The 18,986-nt window shown below is 41.7% G+C and overlaps 1 protein-coding gene across 10 annotated transcripts in view; it reads right to left on the bottom strand.

The window, feature by feature from the left end:
- EML4 (EMAP like 4) overlaps positions 1-18,986 on the bottom strand; it is a 217,536-nt gene that overhangs the window by 42,746 nt on the left and 155,804 nt on the right. For all 10 annotated transcript variants that reach the window (XM_053311351.1, XM_053311356.1, XM_053311371.1 and 7 more), the window contains 6 exons: positions 16,723-16,872; positions 14,512-14,581; positions 12,788-12,898; positions 6,289-6,384; positions 4,636-4,770; positions 2,316-2,451 (listed from right to left, as the gene is read on the bottom strand). In XM_053311351.1, coding sequence (XP_053167326.1) covers positions 2,316-2,451; positions 4,636-4,770; positions 6,289-6,384; positions 12,788-12,898; positions 14,512-14,581; positions 16,723-16,872 — 698 coding nt within the window. The remainder of the gene's footprint in view (positions 1-2,315; positions 2,452-4,635; positions 4,771-6,288; positions 6,385-12,787; positions 12,899-14,511; positions 14,582-16,722; positions 16,873-18,986) is intronic.

Genomic DNA, 18,986 nt, shown 5'->3' with positions numbered 1-18,986 from the left:
TATGTTGATTTGCTGTTCATCTTTTGGTCTTTTTGTGAGACCTCCTCTTTTGTGGTTGGATGTGTATATAGACAACTAGATACTTTTAATTAGTATCTAATTAAGGAAATAGAACATGTGTACACAAAACTGATAATTATACCTTTAATTAATTAGTTTAAACGTTGCAGAGGATCTTGAAGAGAAAGAGTTTGCTAATTTTAGAGTAGCTTACATTTTTGAAGATGATACATTAGGCTTTAATTACCTTTTAACATACCATATTTACCTGCAGGGCGCTTTCCAGACTAGCTGGTGGAACTGCAGCAAAATGCCTCCGTTCAGGCAAGTCGCATTCGGAATGTAAACAACAGGGGGAGCAGTCTCACAGCAACTAACAACCCGAAAAAACCAGCAGCCTTTTCACGCTGGATATAGGACATCCTTGCTCTATATTGGAGCGATTAAATTCGCAACAAGGCATTGGCAATGCGCACGGCACCCGGCTGTCTGCATAGGGACTGCGGTGTCACGACTCAGGAAGTGTGGAAGCACACTTCCAAGATACGTCGTGATCCCATTGAAAGCGCCCGGATGATTCTGAATTTAGGACAATCCCCTTAAAAATATATAGAGGAACAGGACTCTGTATTTTAGACAACCCCCCAATTTCTAACATTAAAGAACTTGCAAAAAACCCAGTCTTGGATTCAGGTAAATATGGTATTTGTTTGTTCACAGAGCATTATCAATATGCATGATGCTTTTCAGAGTATGAGAGGCAAAGTTGTTGCCCCAAGGAACTTGCACTCTAAAATGGCATGGTTCTGAGGAATTCCCCAATAAAGAATATGATGAAATGGATGGCATGTATACAGGAATACAATCTGCCAAAATATTCAGTCGTTTCCTCATGAATTAATACAACATGCATATGCTGGACTTCCAAAAAGCTTTCAACAAAGTTCGTCATCAAAGACTCCTGAGGAAACTTAGCAGGCATGGGATAAGGGGACAAGTACATGTGTGGATTGCTAATTAGTTGAAGAACAGGAAACAGAGAGTAGGTATAAACGGAGAGTTTTCACAATGGAGGGAAGTAATAAGTGGAGTTCCCCAGGGATCTGTACTGGGACTGGTGCTTTTTAATTTATTCATAAATGTTCTAGAAGCAGGGGTAAGCAGTGAGGTGGCCAAATTTGCAGACGATACCAAACTCTTCTGGGTAGTGAAATTCAAAATGGATTGTGAGGAGCTCCAAAAGGATCTCTCCAAACTGGGTGAGTGGGCGACAAAGTGGCAAATGCGGTTCAATGTTGGCAAGTGTAAAGTGATGCACACTGGGATGAAAAACCCCAACTTCAAGTATACGCTGATGGGATCTGAGCTGTCGGTGACTGACCAGGAGAGGGAACTTGTGGTCATGGTGGACAGCTTGTTGAAAGTGTCAACTCAATGTGCGACAGCTGTGAAAAAGCCCAATGCCATGCTAAGGATAATTAGAAAGGGGATGGAAAATAAAACGGCTAATATTATAATGCCCTTATACAAAACTATGGTGCGGCCACACCTGGAGTACTGCGTACAATTCTGGTCACCACATCTTAAAAAGGACATTGTTGAACTGGAGAGGGTACAGAAGAGGGCAACCAAGATGATCAGGGGCCTAGAGCACCTTTCTTATGAGGCAAGACCACAACACCTGGAGCTTTTTAGTTTAGAAAAAAGACGACTGTGGGAAGACATGATAGAGGTCTATAAAATCATGCAGGGTGTGGAGAAAGTGGACAGAGAGAAATTCTTCTCCTTCTCACATAACGTTAGAACCAGGGATCATCCCATGAAATTGATTGCCAGGAAATTTAGGACCAACAAGCGGAGGTACTTTTTCACACAACACATAATCAACTTGTGGAATACTCTGCCACAAGATGTGGTGACAGCCAACTACCTGGATGGCTTTAAGAGGGGTTTGGATAACTTCATGGAGGAGAGGTCTATCAACGGCTACTAGTCGGAGGGCTATAGGCTACCTCCAGCCTCAGAGGCAGGATGCCTCTGAGTACCAGTTACAGAGAAGTAACAGCAGAAGAGAGAACATGCCCTCAACTCCTGCCTATAGGCTCCCAGTGGCATCTGGTGGGCCACTATGTGAAACAGGATGCTGGACTAGATGGGCCTCGGGCCTGATCCAGCAGGGCTGTTCTTACGTTCCTAGGTAGTACTTACAGATTCAAACCTATAATCACCTTTCTGAGTATGCCTCAGAATTCAAGCTTCCATGATTTAAAAACCAACACCACCACACTTTAAAGAAGTCAACTGAATTGCTGTACCTTTGGATCCTTTCCCTGGCGTGGCTTCTACAGTAGTTTTGCTCCATATAAGCAGTATCCCACCTGAGTCACCAGTGAGAACTTCTCCATTTCCCAAAAACGCTAAGCACTGAACAAATTTGGGCTTTTCATATTTCTGAAAAGGAACAACAGAATATATTCAGAATACAGTGCGTCAAGTGCAGGCAAGGCAGACAAATGCGAAAGCAAACAAGGAACAAGCACAAGTCAAAGCCCATGTTTCCAAGATAGCAGCATCAGAAGCTGCCCAGTCCTGAGCTAGCCCATTGGTCCATACTGATCAGTACTGTCTACACTGAATGGTAGCAGATTTCCAGGGTTTCAGACAGATGGCTCTCTCAGCCCTACCCAGAAATGCCAAGGATTGGACATTGGACCTGCAAGGCATCTATACACCAATTGAGCTTTGGATGTTACCATTTCAATCATGGGCTGCTCTACCAATGTCAGGAATTGTTGCCCCACTGGTGAATGAGAACTGTGGCCTCCACCTATGGCCACACACTTTTTGAGATGGAAAAGCTCAACATATACAGAGGCATGCCCCATGTCATGCACAGAAAGAAGTGACAGGAAGAGACAATGCCAGCCTCCCACCTGTGTTCCACTTCAAGCCCCACAATTGCTTCCCCCACCATGAACAAAAGTGGCTCGGGGGGGGGCAGGGAGCACCCCACTCATACAAGTAGTTTGGCCAGCTCCACCCTCTATTTCTGGTTCAGAAATCTAATATGTGGGACACAGCTCACTGACTCATAAATTCACTTTAACGCTTCTGTGCTCACCCTCATTTTTTAGCTTACTTTCCATGTGTGTGTCTGTCCGTCCATGTGTCCCCCTCATCAACTTTGCAATGCTTGGACCAATATGAACCAAACTGGATAGAGTTGTAGGGACACATATTGACAGCTCAATGGCGTAGTTTGTTATGATGTCATCCACCCTGACTCAAGATGGATGCGTCAACATTTGAGGCGCAAGAAGGATAACCTGTGAACCGCCTACCCGATTTGAACCAAATTTGCTAGAGGTGTAAGGACACATAGACACACCACAAGGGCGTAGTTTGTAATGATGTCATCCACCCTGGTTCAAGATGGCAGACACATGAACGTTTGAGGTGCAAGTGGGAACCGATCTGGACCAAATTTGGTACAGTAGTACCAAAGCAGTAGTATAGTGGAGGAGCGAGGCATAAATATTTTAAATAGATAGATAGATAGATAGAATAAACACAGTTGTAGGGACACCTCAAACTTATAGTTCGTGATGATGTCATCCACCCCATTTCAAGATGGCAGACATATGAATGTTTGAGGCACAAGTGGGCTAACGTTTGAACTGCCTAGCTGTCGTGAACTGATAGCCCGGCTAACCCTACAGGATTTACAACCCCATGAAAGTAAACAGAAAGCAGCAACAAAACTGGATGAAGGAAAATAAAAGGCTCGCAAAGAAAACAGTAAATGAATAAAGTCCCCTGAACTGAAACTAGGTACCCCCCTCTAACAATAACTGAGTAATAAGTGAAAGGAAAAGACAAAACAAGGAATGAAACAAGTGAAGGACACAGAACAAGGAATTAAGGGAACACTGCAGGGAAGTACAGACAACACAAACTGGAACACGGAAAATATTTAATATGCAAGAGAACACTATAAGCTGCCAGCGAAGCTGCAAACAGCAACTCAGCCATGAGAGACTGTTGAATATATATGGTTCCACAGAACCAGCAACCAATCAGGCTTCCCTGAGTCAGCTGTTTGGCTTTCTTTCTTGTGATCTCCTGCACCTGCGTGAGTCCCACTGAGCTGCCTCTTGATACGTCGTCTCAATACAGGGGAAATCCCAGGCTCTTCCTCATCAGAAACCAAGTCTGGCAGCTGTTGAGAATCTTCAGCTCCAGAGTCTGGTTTCTCTGCCAATTCTTGTTGCTGTGGCTCACTAGCAGGCGAGTCCTCCTGCTCTGATTCTTCTGATTCTGAAGTCTGAGCCATGACACTAATGGATTTGGACCAAATTTAGTCCAGTTGTAGAGATAGTGAAAGGAAAGTAGGTAGAGTGGAAAGATGGTCAGCAGGGATGGGGCTAAACAACATGTCTCTGCATCCCAGTGCCACTTCTCTGCTCAAAAATTACAATATCCCAAAACTGTGTTTCTTACATCTATTTGTGTGTAATGTGTGGTCAGTCTGGTCTTTAGTTACTATAGAAAAGGACACAAAATAGTTGATCTGAGGGTGTCAAAGAATCTGGTTTATGTTAGTAGGAAGTTTGCCAAAAACACAAAATTTCTTACACCAAATATCCCTTGCTTCCTTGCTAAAGAATTGCCATTCCAGGTCCAGAAAAATATATGAGATTTGCCAGATGTTATTATTGTGTCTTTATCAGTCGGATGGAACGCTACTGCAAGCACAACTTCATTTGTAGTCTGTTGAAACAAACAAATGAATTAGCATCATGAATACTCATGTTCATGCAGATGAGCAGAGGACTGCACAAAAATATGTGTAACATAATATATATGCAGATGCATGTTAATATTCATCTTTAATTTAAAAAAAACCTCTTTTATGCTCTTCTTGTTTGTACACCGCCCCAAGTCTGTGGATTGGGCAGTAAATTAAATCTCTAAATAAAATAAAATAAAATAAAATAAATAAATAAATAAATAAATAAATCATATTCATATTAATGCATCTCTGAACAGTAGTCCAATAGGCCACCAAATGTTCTTAAAATAATTGTCCTCTGATACATGCACAGCTGCTACTGGAGAAGGCAACATGTGAACTTGAGGTGTATGGCTTCAATTTGCAGGTATTTCCACCATTGCAGTAGTACTTTTTTTGAAATCACTATGATCATGGAAATCCACTGCAAAGTATACTAGTGTGTTTCCCAGTTCACATTTCAATTTGACCACATACCTGGAACATTATACATGGAGAAATAAATAAATAAATAATGCTATGTTACCCATAATGTGTGGAGATCAATGTTTTAATACAACTGTTTGGTCCATCTGACTGAGACACCTTGTCGTGTCATACATTTTATCAAGACATATGGGCAGTTGTATCTATGCAACTACAGTTTGAGTATCCCTTATCCTGACATCCGAAATCCGGAATGCTCCAAAATCCGCAAACCACCACGGTGTGCGCCGTAGCAAAACAAAAAACAAAACTTATTTATTACCTTGGTGAGCTGGGCAATCTTCTTACATTTTCATAGGCATTTCCCAATCTCCTTTCTCCAATGAACTACAATGACTAGTAGCTTTAGAAGACCCATTGCAAGTCCCAGCCTGATGGACCTTGTTTATTCCAGAAGCCATCAGGCAGCGAGCTACAAACGTTAATTTTTTTTTTAAAGCCTTGACGACTTCTGTAATAATTGCTCTCACACACGCACAGCTCACTAGCAAAAGGTAAACACTTCAGTTCCCAAACCGAGCTGGCTGAAGGCACAGCTACCTGCCTGCCTCTCCTCGTGTGTGCTCGATCCACAAGCAGAACACGCGGGCGAGCAAAAGCAGACCACCTTTGCAATTGCAACCCCCCCTCCCCCCCTCAGCTTCCACCACGAGGAGACGCTGCTGGTTGGATGCTACACATTCCCTTGGGGAGACGCTTAAAAGATTTAAAAAGTGGAAGAGGAGAGAAGAAAGGACCCCCTCACTTGCTCGCAGACTCCCAATTTTGCTACTTTTAAACATGCTGTAATTTGTCTGTAATTCTCTCTAAATACAGTAACCTTTCGTGTTTAGACTTGGATCTTCATGCCCAAGATATTTCATTACGAAAATATTCCAAAATCTGGAAAAATCCAAAATCTGGAACATTCTGGTCCAAAGCAGTCCGGATAAGAGATACTGAACCTGTACTTGGTATATAATTGCAAGATACCAAAGATTTACATTGAAACAATGAATTCTATTACTCACCTTTATCTCTGCTACTTTTGATTTCTTCTGCCAATCCCAGACAGTCAGCATGTGCTCATTAGAATCGTCAATCACACACAAATGTGTACCTGAATCCTTCAAAGAAAAAACAAAGGGTTTTTGTAGGTCATCTGTGTATGGAGGGTATGCAGCAAACCAGACAGCCTGGTAACAAAAGGGAAATGTCCACATAAAAAGGTATACAGTAGAACCTCATTATTCGTGGATCTGGAATTCATGGTTCAGTGTATCCGCAGGGTGTCTGATTGACAGCTATTTTCAGAATCTGTGGATACAAAAGGGTTAAAACCCACGTATCAATGGTTCTTAGGGGGCTGGAAATTACTACGGAGGTCCATTCTGTGGTTCATTTCTTGGAAAAAGTTTCATGAGTTTTCACAGTTTGGGGCGGCATTTCACGGCTTTGGGGGTACTCCTGGACACATCCTGGGCACATGGAGCACAGAATTTCATGTTATTTGGTGTCTCCCCCCTTGCCTTTAAGCACTTTTCCTCCATCCTGGAACCTAATCCCCCATTTCCCATAGGAGTGATGCTTCGTTACTCGTGGTTCCACTACTCACAGTAGTAGACGAGGAACAGAACCCCCGCAAATAATGAGGTTCTCCTGTACGTGTGTTTTCCTGATTGCTTAGAAAAGGTTCTAATCCAGGACACTGACAACAATATCCGGTATTTAACACCAGACAACATTTACCTATGTTTAAAAGGGCTGGTTCACACACAGATCAGGTACAGAAGCAGGTCTTGGCTTATGTGTTCTCCCTGATTACACAGGCCTGGTTTAAATGTGATGTCGGAAGTGAAAGAAAAACACATACAGGTAGCCAGCTTGATCTTACACCAGGCCATCAGCCACAATGCAGACAAGGTTAGGATCTGCCCAGTCCAGCGATCCCTCATGTGCCAACCACATATCCAGGTGAGATGACTCAATTTATACAAGACTCCAGGCATAGAAGTGTTTCATGGGTGAGTTTTTTGTGTGTGCATCTGCTCAAGAACTGTCCATGCTAATAAACAGAGCATGGAATTTTCCAACTAGGAGCAGGAACAATGTAGCACAATAAAAAGCTTGCCCCAACTTTATGTAGTTCATGGTCTTAGTTTATACGGTTCAGGCATTGCATGTACCAACATGGGAAGAGGGGAAATCAGCACTGTATATGCCTTTAAGTTCTGGACATTTCCCAAGTATATTAGAGGGCTCTGTGAAGAAGCAAAGTTCTTGATCACATGGAGGGCATCTTCTGCATGTATGACTAGCTATGTGTGGGCTTTTAAAGATCTTATAATGAACAGACACAGGTTGGGCATGCACAATCCCACTTTTCCAACCCTCTGCGTGTTCATATAACATCTGAAAAAAGCTTGCATCCTTCACACTTGCCTCTTGAAGTGAGTTCCTTCCCTTTCATGTCTACAATGCAGGAGGGTTCACATGAATTGAAAGAACACACAGCATAGAAAATGATGACTAAGTGTACCTCTGACTCTTCCACCAACCTGCATATAACATTTAATTCCCCCTAAACCAACATCAAATTCTAACATGCATTTGTGCAAATTAATTCCGTTTCACATACAATATCAGAAAGCCATCAATTAATTCCCTCCCTCCTGCCCCCATTTCCCCCCTCAATCACTTTTCCCTTTTAAAACATTTATTCAACTACGTAATGGGAAGAAATCAAAATTAATAGTGCTTTTCTAAACTAAAGAAAATTAAGTTACTTTCTTGCCCTAAAACTAATTGAAAGCGTATGTCAACACTCTTCTCCTTTGGGGTGCACATTGGGCAGCTGTGTAGGAGCAGGCTTTCTCAGTGGTGGCTCCCCACTCTATGGAATTCACTCCCTTGGGAGATTTGACTGGCCTCCTAGCCTGTTAATGTTTTGCCAGCTCACAAACACTTCTTTTTCATAGAGGGCTTCTCTCACCTTCTGTGATCTTATTTTAGGGCTTTTGTTCTCTCTTCATGTTTGTATAATCCATATTAATAATTGTATTTTTATGGTTTTAAAACATATCAGACAGGAACCAGACGATGTCAGTAATGACTAAGCCCCATTGAAAAGTCATGTCTAACAAGTTGCTTGAATTTCAATGGGAATCAGTCATGACTATTAGTTAGGATGCTGCCCATTGTTGGTCACCTTGAATTCATGGTGTTAATGTGGCTAAATTCTGTGCTGCTACCATAAATATACGTCGCCGGATGGTTAATAAGGATATTTTACTGTTTTAAATTTTTATCATAATTATGTTTTAAATTTTGTCAATTTTTTTTAACTAATTCTAATTTCAGCCTGTTTTAATTACATACATTCAATTATATAACTGTAATCTTTTTCTTCTGTTTTGGCTTGTGGCTGTAACATTAAAGAACTAAGAACTAATTCATGGTGAAGAAAGGCAGGATATAATTTTCTCAAATACATAAACAGCTGCCTTATACTAAGTCAAACCATTGGTCCATTTAGCTCAGTGCTGTCTACATTGACTGGCAACAGTTGTCCAGAGTTTCCGACAGGAGTCTTGCTCAGTCCTACCTGGAGATGCCAGGGATTGACCATGGGATCTTATGCATGCAAAGCAGATGGTCTACGGCCCCATTCCCATTTTTTCCAAACCAACCAACCCTTTACCATACCATCATAAAGTGATGGCTAACTGAGCAAGGAGACACCTTTTAAAAATGGTGATTCTCTTATATTTAAGAGGGGGAGAGCAACTGGCCCTCTCCAGATCCAGCACAGCATCCCTCCAGGGACGGTTGCTGGTGTCTACCTTATGTTTCTTTTAAGATTGTGGGCCCTTTGGGGGCAGGGGGCCATCATTTATATATTATTTATTTTTCTATGTAAACCGCTTTGAGAATTTTGTTGAAGAGTGTTATATAAATATTAGTTGCCACCACCACATAGTAATAGTAGCAGCAGCAGCAGTACAGGTGAAACTCGGAAAATTAGAATATCGTGCAAACGTCCATTAATTTCAGTAATGCAAATTAAAAGGTGAAACTGATATATGAGACAGACACATTACATGCAAAGCGAGATAAGTCAAGCCTTAATTTGTTATAATTGTGATGATCATGGCGTACAGCTCATGAAAACCCCAAATCCACAATCTCAGAAAATTAGAATATTACATGGAACCAATAAGACAAGGATTGAAGAATAGAACAATATCGGACCTCTGAAAAGTATACAGTGTACTGTGCTTGATTGGCCAGCAAACTCACCTGACCTGACCCCATAGAGAATCTATGGGGCATTGCCAAGAGAAGGATGAGAGACATGAGACCAAACAATGCAGAATTGCTGAAGGCCGCTAATGAAGCATCCTGGTCTTCCATAATACCTCATCAGTGCCACAGGCTGATAGCATCCATGCCACGCCGCATTGAGGCAGTAATTGCTGCAAAAGGGGCCCAAACCAAGTACTGAATACATAAGCATGCTTATACTTTTCAGAGGTCCAATATTGTTCTATTCTTCAATCCTTGTCTTCTTGGTTCCATATAATATTCTAATTTTCTGAGATTGTGGATTTGGGGTTTTCATGAGCTGTACGCCATGATCATCACAATTATAACAAATTAAGGCTTGACTTATCTCGCTTTGCATGTAATGCATCTGTCTCATATATCAGTTTCACCTTTTAATTTGCATTACTGAAATTAATGGACTTTTGCACGATATTCTAATTTTCCGAGTTTCACCTGTAGTACAAGTGAAAACATTTAAGACTTGGGCACACGGCATGCAGTAAAGCAGCAAAATGACTGCCACAGCAAGCCGACATTTCAGCCTTCAGATCACTTAAATTGACCCTGAAAGTAACGAGTGCCTGGACAGACACAGGGAGAATAATGCGCCCAGTATTAGAAAAGATGACAACATCTGATCACATGCATTTTCATCTGCCTTTGCTTATAATATAAGCAAACAGATTATTGCCCACGGCCTCATATCACTGAGTAGATTCAGATGTGCCCAAGGAATAAGATTTACCTGTAACATATGCATACATTCAATAAGTACTAAAGTATACAATTATTATTCAAGCCAGATAAGTCAATAATAAAACGTTTTAGTTCTTATAACAATTTAAACTCTCGCTGACACAGACTTATTAAAAAGTAGTATTTATATTACAACACACTGTTGGTTATAGCCTTATGGTGAATTCTGAGGTAGAGACTAGATAGTCACTATTTAAAGGAACAGACCGGGCTCTTTCTGAAACTAGCAAAACTGCAAAGCAAGGGGATTTATTATTTCCTGTTGTAGCCCTGCGTCACAGATAAAACACTAATACTTTGTGTCAAAACTTTCAGAGACGGGTCTCCTTGAACATCCTGACAAGAAATCTTTCAATGTATGTTGAAGCAAAAATGCAGTATCATCATCATCACTTCTATTCTAGGCATTTCTTGCAGACTTTATGGTGCGCTCTTTTAGGAGTGTAACCTATCTATTGTTGTTCTTCCATCAGTGCTGAAAAATAGAGTTATCTACCCTCTAGAGATTCAAATGCTAGAAGTATATACATGTTTGTATCCATAGTGCTTGTGACAGTTAATTGCCAGAGCAGCAGTTTACAGCAGTGGTTCTTAACAGGGGGTCCACCAGACGTTGCTGAACTACAACTCCCAGTATCTCTAGCCACAATAAATTGTAGCAGGGGATGCTAGGAGTTGTAGTTCAGCAACATCCGGCGGGCCCCATGTTAAGAACCATTGGTTTGCAGGAACCATGTATTTATTTATTCATACAGCTAACCAAATATTTATTTATTTATTCGATTTCTATACCGCACTTCCAAAAATGGCTCAGAGTGGTTTACACAGAAAAATAACAAATAAATAAGATGGATCCCTGTCCCCAAAGGGCTCACAATCTAAAAAGAAACATAAGACAGACACCAGCAACAGTCACTGGAGGTAGTGTGCTGGGGGTGGATAGGGCCAGTTACTCTCCCTCTGCTAAATAAAGAGAATCATCACATTAAAAGGTGGCTCTTTGCCAAGTTAGCAGGGGTTATGCCAGGTTAGCAGAGGTTACTCAGTAGCGGGGGTTACTCAGTTTATAAGGACTCAGTGTTTAGAACAAAGTGCCACAATTCCAAAGACACTGCCCTGTATTATTGCTTTGTACCAAATATTGATCCAAGTTGTGATGCTGGTGTGGGAGGACGGGCTGGCATTGCCAATAGCAAACAGCCACCATGGCCCCCCATGGCCAGATGGGGGACCTCTTTGTTGTTATGATGTGTCTAGTGCAATGAAAAAATAATATGATGGAAAATAAATAAAAATAATAACAATAATCACCTACATAATGTGCAAGCTATACCAGTGTTCCTGATCAGCGATCACTGCTACGCGTGTGGAAACCAGCCCAGGCAGTGATACACAAGGATGCATTTGTGCAACTACTTAAGACAGTCTGCAGTGGAGCTTTGACTGTTTTCAATGTAAGGAGTGCTATGCAAGCACACAATTCTAAGTAGCTGTGCAACTGTGCTGTTGCACACCTCTCCTGGGTTTGGCTTTAACATGTGTTGCAGTGCCAGCTGATCAGGAATGCTGTCGTCTTGTGAATCATGTGGATCACTGCATCGAAGCTGGGTGTGAAAATAGGTCCGGCTCTTCAATGAGGCCCGATGAGGCAATTGCTTCAGGTGGTGGACGAGGAGGCAGCAGTGTCCCTCATGACCATCACCTCACTGGGCCCTATGCAGCCATCTAGGCCCATCTGGCCACTCCTAATTTCCTCTTTTCCTTGCCTCTTGAAAGTGGACTTGCACATCTTATCACCCTGTTCCCCACTCCTTGTCTTTTCAAAAGACAGAAAGGAAGGAAAGAAGGAAAAAGCTGCTCCCGGGCATGACTGTACAGACTGGGAAGAAGGAGAGTCTCAGGTTTGGCGAGGGCGGGCGGGCGGGAGGAGAAGCTGCTGCTCCCTAGCATGTTCTGCATACCAGAGAGAAGAGGGGAGGATTTGTTAAACAAGTGGGCACAAGCCATCCTGTCAACCTTCACAGCCATTTATTCTTACATCATATTAAATCTATTTTTATCTATTTATGGATTTATACCACACCTTTCCTGTAAATAGTCCACAGTGGCTAACAATATCAATACATACAAAAAACCCTTTTAAGATACAATTTACGGATATAATTCAGTGCCAACAGTTTGTTGCTGAACCAGCAACACATTAACTCTCATCTGGAGTCATGTTTTTTTTACACGTGAGTAAAACTTCCTACTCCCAAGTAGTCCCATTGGATACATTGGATGCCCCCCCCCCTTTTTCAGGTGACAGAACCCACAATAATTTAACATTTCACTCCAAGGGAATACAGAGGTGACCCTCACATCTCTACAGGTGTTTGTTTCAGCCTTATGTACAGCCAGTTACATAATCAAGTTACATTATCAAAAGAAAATGCAATTTTTCCTTACTGCTTTTGAGAAATCCAGACATCCCACTCCACGCTCAAAAGTCCCAAGGCCAATAACCTGCAGCGTCATCAGGCTCACTGAGTCCCACACTCTAACATGTGGTTGCAAAAGCTAAGTAAAAACAATGTGATAGAAATGGTTACTGAAGGTCCTGAAAGGTGTCACATGCAGAACTCATTTTACATTAAGCAGATAATGACTTCTTGACTTCTGTTGAGGTGAACATGACCAAATAGTGACCCCAAAGTAAATACTGACTGAAGTGAAGATGAGCATTGATAAAGGCAATTCAACACCTTGAGTTTCAGGTGCACTTTCAAAGATCCTAACTGTACTTAACTCCCAGAAGGAACTGGGACATCGTACTCCATCCAATTAGTGTTTTGCAACTCCATGCTCTAGGTCAGGCTCAAACTTAATGAGATTAAGTGCTCTGTGGTGTTTTATGCATCATTCCTTTGTAAAGGTAAAGGTAAAGCACTGGCTGGCATCCTAACGAAGCACCAGTGCAATGGCAGCAAATTTCTACAACCTCCCCCCCTTCAAGAAGCCCACTGTGACACCCAAAAAAAAGTCCCTGAAGGTCAAGCAGTCCTCAGGGACATAATACTGGGTGGCACAGAGGAATTCTGGGGGGAAAGGGATATCACAGAAATTTCTCCCCCACCTCCCCACCCCAGCACTGATGCAGAATTAGACTGGAAGTCTTCAGAAGCATTGGCACTATGTTGTTAGTCATATTAGCCTTTGTTTTTAGATTAGGCATGTATATGTTGCAGTAGGAACCATCACCCAGCTTTTATAAGAACTTTTATTAAATTAGCAAATTTGTTTTTTAAAAAAGAAGTCTGATTAGTTGAGCCGCTAATTCAGATGAACAGCCCGCTACACAATAAAGAGAAATGTTGGGAGGGCATCGGACCATTTGCAGAAGACTTACAGTGGGCACACTCTTAACGCCCCCCACTTCTGATTGTGTGGGCCGGTAAAGTATTGTCCAAATTAGCCCTATGAGATGTTTCCATTAGAGCAATGCCCAGTCCCAAATTAGTTAATTTCACGTAGAATAATTTGAGTTTAATATAGCTCCAGGTACAAAAAATGGCAATATAGAACAATATTGGCAAAGATGACTGAAGCCATAGCGATTGCAATGGTTATAACATCATCAGACCAGAGAGAGACAACTTGATCCTTTGCAATGAATTAGCCAAATGCTACCCTAACACACATCAATACTCCACATATTTTTTGCAACAAAATCCCACCGTTAAGTCATACCATCCATGTCAACTTAGCAGAGATGACTTGGTGATTTAAGTGCCAATAGTAGCCCAGTTTTAACAGCTACACACAAGCTTGTTCATAAGCACTCTCGCTTCGTTATGTGATCCTGCAGTGCCATTTGCCAAGGGCTTTAGGCTCACTTATATGAGAGCATGAGGTCAGGTTTCCTTTTCCTTGAAGCAGAAAGAGCACATGGGTGGCCGCAGTTCCAGTAAGAGTCATTTTTTCCTTGGGGGAGGGAGAAGAGGGAGGAAAGGGAATCCTGGCTAAAATAAACTTTCAACAGGCTTCTGCAGACTTCTGTGAGAAATATACAAAGAGACACCAAAGCATACATCAACACATGCATCAGAGGTGAGCAGTCACAGAAGGAGAAACATCTCAGGGCCTTTTCAGAAACACCAAGCAAATCCCCAAATAAGTATTTCTTAACTTACTCTTCCATCTTTATCCACTCCAGCTAGCTGTCCAGTTGCAATCCTGATTTTATCTGGGTGAACAGCAAGGCTAAAGAAATAATGCCAAGAAAATCATGAGTTAGGGACACTACCTACTTTTAGAAATGTTATTCACCAAACTACCAATCTGGAAGGAGGCAGAGAAGTACTTTAGACAATGGTATATCTTTGTGAGCCAGCTCAGAGGATCATCTGCCAGCACATGAGGAAAGGGACATGCCGAGAGTGCGCCCATCCAGACGTCATTGCAGGATGACCCAACATATTGTTGGGACATCCTTTAATCGTGTGAGAGGGATGTTCATCTGAATCACCTCTCTACATGTGCTCCAAAACCCTGCTTAAACACGCAATTAAAGAATGCTAAGACAACGTATCAGGATATTCTCCAGTGACATCAGAATGGACATGCTCTTTGCACACCCCCATCTGTATTGTGGTCAGTGCTCATGCAAACCAGCTATGTATGGCTTTGGGTGCAAAAGCATGACTACCTCCTATGTGTGTTTCATCATCCATGCACAGCCTGGAGTTCCCCGTATCTCTTGTGTGGCAAGGATACACCAGAGGATTTGCATAGCATGGCACAGTCTAGGTGATTTAGCTGTATTAAACAGGCATTCCTGGCAACTAAACCAGTCACCACTGCCACACCTATTAACATACTGAGATGTTATTGTCAATAGACATTTGAGCAGAAGTCCAAACAGTTGGTACTTATGCATACTTAGCACTTTCAGATTTTGATTGCATGTATCTGAATATATAAAGTTCACATGTCCACTGTGCCAGGATTTTCAATAGTGAGGCCAAGACTTTATGAGGAAGAGAAGGAGACACATAACAAACCTGGAACAGGAAGACAACTGACCTCATGTTGTATCTATATATGTGACTTTTTCTCTTTGCTAACACAGAGAAGCTGTATGTGTATTCATACACACAGCCCTGCCAACGTCAACAAACAACTAGCTTTAACTAACAATGAAGTCAGTTGTGATTCTGAAGCAATCAATCTTTACTGTAACTGTCCTAAGTTTGTTTAACTGGAATCACAGATTCATTCTCTGTTCACTTCGCCTTCATTTCCTCCCCACTTCCTTTTGTGCGATGGGTCTAGACTGTATGTCCTTTTGGGTAGGAGCCTATCCTGACCATTTTTTAAAGTGTTACATGCATGGATAGTGAATTATAATAATAACCAGCACTACCAGCAGCACCTTGTGGCAGGGAGTAGCTGAAAATATTCTAGTATTAGATCACCACACCAAGGGGCGGGGGGAATCCCTCAGCAGGGTAATTTGGGAGATCTGCATGAAGCACTGGATAAAGGAGCCCTATTCAGACATTATATTGTACATGCAACAGCTTGCCACCACAGGGTTAGATCACAGAGTTAGGACTCTTACTCCATAAATGGAAGCTCCTATTTAGGGAAGGAGAACGGGGCTCATGGAAGGGATCCTTCATCAAAAACCAAAAGGTGTGCGTACACATTTTTGTGGGAATGGCTGTAGATGTGCTCATTTTACAAGTTAACTCGGGTACAGGCCACCTCAAATGCAGGGTACAGATCAAAAGTATGCTACTGTACTTGCACTGAACATAAGGTATAACTGTACTGAACATGCATACAGATCACACATACAGATTGTATGTGTGTTGAAATCTGTGAATAAGGCAAGTGACTCCTCTTTTCCTCCTTCCCCTCAATAATTTCCATTCCTTCAAGGGATGACAGCCAGGAACAATGGTCAATAGCCAGAGCAATGAACTACGCTAGCACAAAACTGTTGCTTGCATTCCAGACTAGTGCTGCGCTACCACCAAGCATGTTTGCAGTTGCACAACTGCGGCATGCCTCATTTGTTTGAAAGGGAACTTAAAAGCACTATAGTGCAATTCTGCAAATTCCCATTTTCTAGCATAACCAAGCCATCCTCTTGCACTAGGTGCAACCTTCCTCGTTCAGTTCTTTGCTCTGGATGTCAACCACTGTATTAATCCAGATAAACAACTAATTTTCACTGCCATTTTCAGTGCATCACATTCGGGCACATCTGGTGAAGGGTTTCCAGAGTTGAGGAACCACATGGGAAAATACAATGAACACATACCATGAGAACACAGAGTATAAAATCAGATCACAAAACAACTGCAGCCAAAACATGCGTCACAGCATCCACCAACCATTTCACGCAATCCGTATGTCCCAAGTAGTGCCGCTGAGTCCGCTCTTCATAGTTAAACAGTACTACCACGGATGCTATGAAATATACTATTTCTCCAGTAGGAAGGAGGTAAACATTGGCTCGACAATCCCTTCCACGATAACCATAGCTTTTTTTTTTTTTAAGTCAAGGTTTTTTTAAATCATTCATAACCAAAGTGAATAAAATTTGAAAAGTCTGTCGAAATCATGTTTCTACAAGCCTCTGTGTTTCTTAATCCTCTAACCCTTTATTGCTGCACATTCACAGGCAATATTCGCACTTTGGAAAACTAACCCCCCCCGCCCCGTCCACTTTTCATTAACACACTGCAGTAATTCAAAGCAAACAAAAACGTACTATGAATTGTGTGCCCAGCAAGCAAATGGAGACTACACAGAAGTATAAAGCATAAAACAGTGTCAGATTGTAAACTTGAAATATGAAGTTTTCATTAGGTAATAATAGGAGCTGTTGTACTACTTTAACCTGTTTCACAGCCACAGAATTGCATCAGACAGCAGAGCCTTCCTATTGCTGCATTCCTGAAAGGAAGTGTATCAGTTCCATTTGGCCTTTTAAAAGTAGTGTGTGAAAATTCCAAAAGCTCCTTGCAAGGTGGCAAGATATTGCTAAGTGGATGCAGAAGCCTGGAAACTTCTCTCAAGATTCTAGAGGGCAGGAAAGTAACTTAGGTTTGACACAAAGCAATTCCTGCACAATAGAAATACAGGTGGCCTTCGTTATTTACAGGGGTTCCATTCTCATCTACAGGCACGAATAACCATGAATAACAAAACCTTGAGGCAATGGGAACTGGGGGTTAGGTTTCAGGTTTTTGTGATTTGATTCGAGCTCGAATCGAACAGCAAAAATTGATTTGTGCACATCTCTAATCCTAACTCTTACTTCAGAAATAGAAGCTCCTGTTCAGGGAAAGAGAACCGGGCTCGAGGAAGGGATCCTTCCTCAAAAATCAAATTGCTCCGGATCACCAAAAATAGCTTGTTGCCAACTATCTTGCATTTGAAACAAGAGGGTGCCAACAGGAAATGCAACTGGCACAAACTGTCTCCACAGAAACATTTGTCCAAAAAAGAAAAGGCTGAGGCACCAAAGTTGCCAATTTCGGCTGGTATTTTCCAGTCAGCTGAGAAATCCACCATGAGTGCAGATCACCACTGAGTTGCTGCTAAATAGAAGCTAAGAGCTTCTGATAGTTCACAACAAAAGATGGGAAAATGGCATATATTTTCAGATTTTTAGAAGTCAACACTGTCAATTGCCTTGTTGGATCAGACCAACGTTTATGTAGTCCAGCATTCAGATGCGATTTCATTTCTTTTGCAATGTGAACTTCATTTCATCCAGGCTTAGGAAGTCTCCTTCACTACTGGCTGAGAATGAGGGGAGAAGCCATGATGGACAGCAATACTTCAGTATACCTATCTTCCAACCCTATTTAAATATTATTTTACATGGCAAATATGCAACTCTGATCTCCCCCTATCTTTCTCTCTACACTGGTTGGAGGTTCTCATCTTGGTGGACATGACAGAGCTCTTGTGCTGTTCAAAAGTTAACAAGTTAACAATCCAGTGCCTACACAGGGAGCCATGGCACCTAGAAATTTAACCACGGTGCCTAGACTAGGTTATTCAGTGGTAGAGTTATTAATAAAATCTTTATTTGTCCACGGCAGCCTTGTTTTTCTTCTAAGAATGTTACTTGTAAAGGGGATAAAGAAAAGCCCATTTACCCTTCCCCTCCACAGTGTAAATCACCTTGAGATACATTTTGAAAGGCGCTATAAAAGTTGAATGAATGAATGAAATGTCCACCACTAATTTTGACAAGTGTCCATTGTCAGGCTTCAAAATTTCTGGGCTGGCTCCTAGATCCAAAGAAAAACTGTCAAGGCCCTGCCTAACAGTTTTGAAAAACAAAAGAACTAGGGTCACTGTGGGAAAATGTCTCTGCCAAGCGACAAGGCAGAAGAAATTGGCATAAACAGCAGAAGGAAAATATAAGTGGTCGCTTCATTGCTTGACAACCTATAGCCTATTATTTACTGAACACAAAATTATTTTTTCCTAGTAGGGAGGGCTTTACTTTCTTCACTTTTATTAGATTAAATTAACTTCACAGTTGTAAGAGAAAACAGGAAACTTGACTTTTAAAGGAAGAAAAAAAACCAAAGGAAAAAGCATGTATTTTTTTGCTGAGTTTTCCCGATAAGGATAC

The sequence above is a fragment of the Hemicordylus capensis genome, chromosome 1 (assembly GCF_027244095.1).
Source record: "Hemicordylus capensis ecotype Gifberg chromosome 1, rHemCap1.1.pri, whole genome shotgun sequence".
NCBI classification, from domain to species: domain Eukaryota; kingdom Metazoa; phylum Chordata; class Lepidosauria; order Squamata; family Cordylidae; genus Hemicordylus; species Hemicordylus capensis.
The sequence above is the reverse complement of the archived record's forward strand: the minus strand, read 5'-3'. Positions and strand labels throughout refer to the sequence as shown.